We start from the raw sequence: 6,000 nt of genomic DNA, 5'->3' as shown, positions 1-6,000 counted from the left end.
GCCGTGCCTTCAGGACGGTCAGGCCCGTTTGAGGATGCCCTACACAGGCTCTCCCAGCCATGTTCTGCTCCATCTTCTGTGTGTGGCCTGGGCAGGGAGAGGGGGCATCCCCAGGCAGCAGACGAAGACTCTGGAGGGGAAGAGAGAAGGGTTCTGAAACCACACGTGGGATGGTCATTATTCTAAGTCTCTGTCACCTGCTCCCTGCCTCTGGGGAAAGAAAAAGAACAACGTCTGGCATAGTCACAGGAGAGGAAAGAAAGGCGAAGAGGTGGATTGCCGCTTTCATGGGAGCAAGGAGCTTCCTAAATAGCTCAGAGGGACTCAGAACTGCCTGGGGCTAGATCTCAGAGCAGCACTGAAAGCCCTTGCATGGCCGCCCAAGGGGAATCGCTGTTAGAAGTGAAGGACCTATGACACACAGCCGAGAAGTTTGCGATTCCATCCAGCAGGGGGCACTGGTGACTCAGCCATGCTCACCAGTTGGTTGCAGTGCTGTGCTCTGCCATGTTGCCGTTCATCCCAGACACCCAGCACTCCACAAAGGGAGCAGTCAGTCAGCAGCGTTGTCAGAAATTGCAGGTCAGAGGAGGAGGGACTTGCCCCAGGTCACGCAGGGAGTCAGTGGCAGAGCCAAAAATAAAGCCCAGGAGTCCTGGCTGAGGGCCCACAGCTCAGTCCACTGCTTCTATGGCGAAGCTGGGAACTAGGTCAGACTCCGTTGCCTTCAGCTGTCGCTACAGAGACAGGGTCCGAAGTGCTGAGGTCCGGCAAGTCCCACTGGAGCCAACGTGTCAGGCACCTCTGAAAACCAGGCTGTGAACTCACGCCCGGGGGCCTTTTAGGCATAACCCAGACCTGATTCTGAGCTGGGTCCAGTCTGCATCTTGGCTTCGCCTTGACGCCGGGTGGAATTAGCTCAGCCAAGCCTGCAAACGTACCCTGTTCTGCACCCTTGAAATGCAGGATCCTCGAGGACAACTCTAGAGCGAGGGGCCAAACCCCCACACTGGCACGCCCACGGTACCAGGGCCTTGCCTGGCCCAGCCCAAAGCATATCTGCAGCAATGTAAGTGCAGATCCCTCACATGGAGCTGGCAGCTCGCTGGGTTAACGCTGCCAGGGACACAGCTCCTCCTCCAGGTTCCCTTCCAAGCCGCTGCCCAATTATCCTGGCAGATGGTGAACGGCACAGTTCTCTGTTGTGAGCGTAGGGCATGTGACTGGGAGACACTGAGTTTCGTGGGAGAGGGATCAGGTGATCTGGGCACACCAGCCAGCCACCCCGTGAGGGTGGGTGGCATTTTGTGGGGGGAAACCGATGCCAGGAAAGAGAGAGAGAGAGAGAAGAGAGAGCTGCTATCCTGGGGGGAAAGTTCCCTGTTGTTTCGGCTACCGCAAGGCCAGAGCGTTCCCCCGTGCAGCTTCCACTGCAGTAATAAGCAGGTTCTGTGGGCGCGGACAGTCCAACTGCACCACTGTGGAGACTGCTGGGGGCACAAGGCCATTGCGGTGCTGGGGATGGGCCCCACCGGTGAAATGCAGCTGTGGGGCTCGGGGGAAATCGGGAAGGGGCTGCAGTATTCTGGTTTGTGTGTGTGAGAGAGAAAGTATTCTGGTTTGTGTGCCCCCTACTGGATTGAATCAGAACGACACAACTGTGTGTCCTAGGCGGCGGCCCCTAGCTCATTAATAACCAGTGAGGAGTCTCCCCTAGCTTAAGCCCTCGGGGCATGGGCTTTGGTGCCGGAGGTTCTGGGCTCCACCATGGAATTCTGAGTGGCCTGCAGTGCGCCCATCATGGGTGTGTCCATAATCTTTGGCCTCCCTCTAGCCCCTCCCCAAGAGGTTTGTGGCTGCCGTGGGTCGCCCCAGCACCACCAGTGTGAGACAGGCGGGGTGATCCCCTTTCCAAAGAGTGGGAAATCGAGACGCTGCCACTTGAATCTAGGAACCCAGGAGCCCTGGCTCCTGGACTAGCCCCGGTTATTATCTATCCTGTGTATTAATGGCAACACCTCGAGGCCTGCAGTGAGACAGAGGCTGCTCTGTGCACAGTTCCTGCCCCGATTATCTTATACTCTAGCTAGACTAGGAGTGGGGGGACCAGGCACAGGGAGGGAGCGTGTCACGCAGCAGGTCAGAGGAAGAGACACCCTCCCCCGCAGCTCTTCGCAGTCCCAATTCACTGTCCTAGCCATAGGATCATCCTGGGTCTACGTCAACGCTCCCTCCCCAAATCACTCTGACCAGGAGCCCCAACTAAGCATTAAACAGCAAAGGGGGTGGGGATGGGGAATGAAGAATAAATCAGGTGCCCGTCAGCCCCGAAGCCAGCCTGTGCTGGGATGCGCCTGGGAGCGGGTAGCCAAGACGGTGGCTTTGATTCTGTCTTCAGCGCCAGGGTTGCCAGCTGCAGCTCCTCCTCGAACACACAGCTGCAGCTCCCAAGGAGAACATGTCCCAGCTCGAGCCTGATTGGGGAGGCCCTTGGAGACAGGTCCCAGGATGCAGCATGCTGCCTTGATCTGATTGGTGAGGCCTGTGTAGACAACGGGTCCCAGCATGTGAGTCAATCTGAGACTTTGCACAAATATTTTGATTGTGTGTGTGGCAGTAGCAGAGTATTTCCATCCCAGCGTTGCCACATCCCCTCGAGACGGGGAAGGGAATGAAGATGATCCAGAACCATCTGCCAGGTCTGCCCCTTCAGATGGCCTCCCTCAGCCAGAAGGCTTGGATAGAGATGTGAGCGCCAGGTTGGAAAGAGAGCACTTTCCCCTTACTAACCTGCCAGTTGTCCCAGAGAATGAAAGAATGGTACATCTGTATTTGCACCATTCCCTACAGTAAGTGTAAAGAGGTGCAAAGGATTGGTGCAAATACTGGAGTATTCCAATGTATCTCGGAAAGGGGCTCCCAAATGTTCCTTCTTGTGGATAGCCCTCCCCCTCATCTTCTTATTTATTATCTGTATGGCCCTAGCACCCCTCCATGGTGCTGGGCTCTGTACAGACACAGAAGAAGGAGATAATCCCTCCCCCAAAGAGCTTACAATCTAAGTATAATACAAGAGACAACAGATGGATACAGACAGGGGAGTACAAGGAAATCTCTCCTCCCATTCCCCAAGGCCTGGCCCCCACCTTCTTTCCTATCACATCCAGGGGGGATTGTCCATCACTGGCCATTTTAAAATCAAGATTGGATTTTTTTTCTAAGAGAGCTGCTCTAGGAATTATTTGGGGACGTTCTGTTCTGTTACCTGTCCTGTTCATTCCCTCTGGGGCACCTGGCACTGGCCACTATCAGAAGATAGGCACTGGGCTAGATGGACCTTTGGTCTGACCCAGAGTTGCTGCTCTTATGTTCTCTGGCCTGCGTTACACAGATGGTCAGATTATGTATCACAATAGTCCCTTGTGGCCTTTGAATCGACGGATCTTGAAATTTGTGGTTGCTCGAGTGATTGCTTGCTTGGGGAAACTAATATGGAGGGAATTATTAAACATGTCGCATGTCTTTTAACCTCGTGTAGCAGTTGGAAATGAGGGGAGCCCAGCTGACCCCAATGCCCCACGTGCCCTGCCCAGAGCTCTGCCCAATGCCAGTGCCCAGCCGGTTGCTCGGGGGCTGTGGTTTGAAAACCACTGACTGGAGAAGAGACAACTCAGACTGGGAGTGGGTGCCAGCCTTCCTGGGTGTTTGGGAAGTGCCTGGCACCTGGCGCACACTACAGTAAGAAGAGTACGGTAAATAACCGTAATTAACGATGCACGCTGAATCTTTCCCGGGGTGGGATGGGGGCGGGTCACAGCCCCTCTGGCTGCGGCGCCCACCCCCAGGGATTCAGCTCCATTTCTCCGCAAGCTGCCGGGGACCAGCACAAATGTCTGTTTATAGATTCCAGCTGGCGAAGGGGCACAAATAAATAACCCCCCCAAATAACAGTAAAAAAAAAAAATCCTACGATTGTCTATCGGCTGGAAAAGTTCACCGCCCCACCCCACCCAGGTCAGAGGGGCGGCCCGATGTCTCTGTCTCTGGGGGAGGGATCGCTCAGTGGTTTGAGCATTGGCCTGTTAAACCCAGGGTTGTGAGTTCAATCCTTGAGGGGGCCATTTGGGATCTGGGGCAAAAATTGGGGGTTGGTTGGTCCTGTTCTGAGCAGGGGGTTGGACTAGATGACCTCCTGAGGTCCCTTCCTACCCAGGTAGACTATGATTCTAGGGCAGCCTGCTGCAAAAAACTACCCCTCCCAGCAGCCTCCGCGGCGCGCGGCGCTCTTCCAGCCAATCAGCGGAGGGCTTGTTGGTGGGTGCCAAGATGGCGGAGCCCAGGGGCTGAAGGGGGTGATGTCTGGCGGCTGGTTGCGAGGGCTGGAAGGTGAGGGAGCCCCCCCCTCCACGTGTGTTTCTGGGTGGGGGGATTGGGGGGGAAGAGACCCTGGGTGTGTTTCCGGGGGGGGGGCTTCCCCCTCCCCTATAAGCAAGTTAAAGGGGTGCTAATAGGAGATGGGGCTGCCCCACTGGGGGAGGTGGGTGGGGGCTTCACTCGTCCACCTCTAGCCACAGGAGCTGCCCCCTCCCAGAGCTGGGAGCAGAACCCAGGAGTCCTGGCTCCTACTCCCCTGCTGCAAACACTTGTCCCCCAGATCTGGGAGTGGGAAGGGAACCCAGGAGTCCTGCCCCCCAGCACCCTATGCTCCCTCCCAGTGTGACTAGAACCCAGGAGCCCGTGCTCCTGCTCTAACTGGTGGACGCTGCCGTTTCCCCCTTATCATGGGAATAGGGCCGCAGAGTCCTGGCTCCCAGCCTCCTGGGTGAACCAGGCTGCCCTGCCTCCTCCTGAGTAAATCTTTTATTACGGAAATAAAAGGCATGCTTAATTTATAGCGCCCCCCAGGGAGGTGTGTGGGTGAGCTAAATCTATGAGAGGAATGGGTGAGAAATGGTGTTGTGAACAAGCTGCTGTATCATCCGTCTCTCCCTTTCAGAACGGAAAGATGAAGGTTGTCAATCTAAAGCAGGCCATTCTCCAGGCCTGGAAAGAGCGGTGGAGTGATTACCAGTGGGCCATAAACATGAAGAAATTCTTCCCCAAAGGAGCCACCTGGGACATACTTAATTTGGCAGGTCAGGGTTTTGTTTTCTTTGACTGCTTGGGTGCACATGTCTGTCTGTGTTATGTGTTTGGTACAGAGTGAGACAAACATATGATCCGGAAAAGCAGAGTGCTGCACTTGTATTATGTTTAGTGTTGTTTCTGTGCTAGCGTGTAAACTTGCCCTACTTATCAGGGCTGAAAAACTCCCCAACAGTAAACTTTGGAATGAAGGCTCCTGCACTCGAAAGACTTATATACGAGTGGAGCCCTTCACTAGGGCTACTCGTGCTTAAAGCCAAGTATGTAAATCTTAGGATGAGTGGGGTACAAAGTATGATTATTGGCTGCAATAACTAGCTGAGGTATTACTGACACTGAGAGATGCAGGATGGTTTAGTGGACAGAGCACTACATTGGGACCCAAGAGATCTGGGTTCTCTTCCCAGCTGTGTTACTGATTTGCTTGGAGACCTTGGGCATCAGTTTCCCCACGTGTACCATGGGGATTATGATCCTTATCTCCCCTGTCAAGTGCTTAAAGATCTGAGGATACAAAGTGCTGTATAAGAACTAGGTATTTCTGTTGTTATAAGCATTCGGGATTATTGTTTATTAAAAAACTGAAAGCATTTTCCGACCCACAGATACCATCAGAATTTGTTTTTCTCATCCCAGTTCAAGAAGGTAGATTGACACAAATCCTGCTAAATGTTGGTACCTGCTGAATATACGTAGGTAAAATAATTGCCAGGCTTTTATGCCAATTATGGTAACATGTTAGTTTTTCCTGGCTGTGGTGTGTGTTTGAAAGCCCTGCGTAAACGAACACAAATCACTTGTTCTTGAATTGATGTAAAGGAGAGGTTTTCAAGGGAAATATTCCCCATTCAAACC

At 53.8% G+C, this 6,000-nt stretch overlaps 1 protein-coding gene across 1 annotated transcript in view; it reads left to right on the top strand.

The window, feature by feature from the left end:
• Positions 1-4,313: 4,313 nt before the first annotated feature.
• Positions 4,314-6,000, top strand: part of MED24 (mediator complex subunit 24) — a 34,851-nt gene continuing 33,164 nt past the window's right edge. The window contains exons 1-2 of the mRNA XM_077806128.1: positions 4,314-4,386; positions 4,997-5,135. Coding sequence (XP_077662254.1) covers positions 5,006-5,135 — 130 coding nt within the window. The 5' untranslated portion in view covers positions 4,314-4,386; positions 4,997-5,005. The remainder of the gene's footprint in view (positions 4,387-4,996; positions 5,136-6,000) is intronic.

The sequence above is a fragment of the Eretmochelys imbricata genome, chromosome 27 (assembly GCF_965152235.1).
Source record: "Eretmochelys imbricata isolate rEreImb1 chromosome 27, rEreImb1.hap1, whole genome shotgun sequence".
In the NCBI taxonomy this organism is placed as follows: domain Eukaryota; kingdom Metazoa; phylum Chordata; order Testudines; family Cheloniidae; genus Eretmochelys; species Eretmochelys imbricata.
The sequence above is the reverse complement of the archived record's forward strand: the minus strand, read 5'-3'. Positions and strand labels throughout refer to the sequence as shown.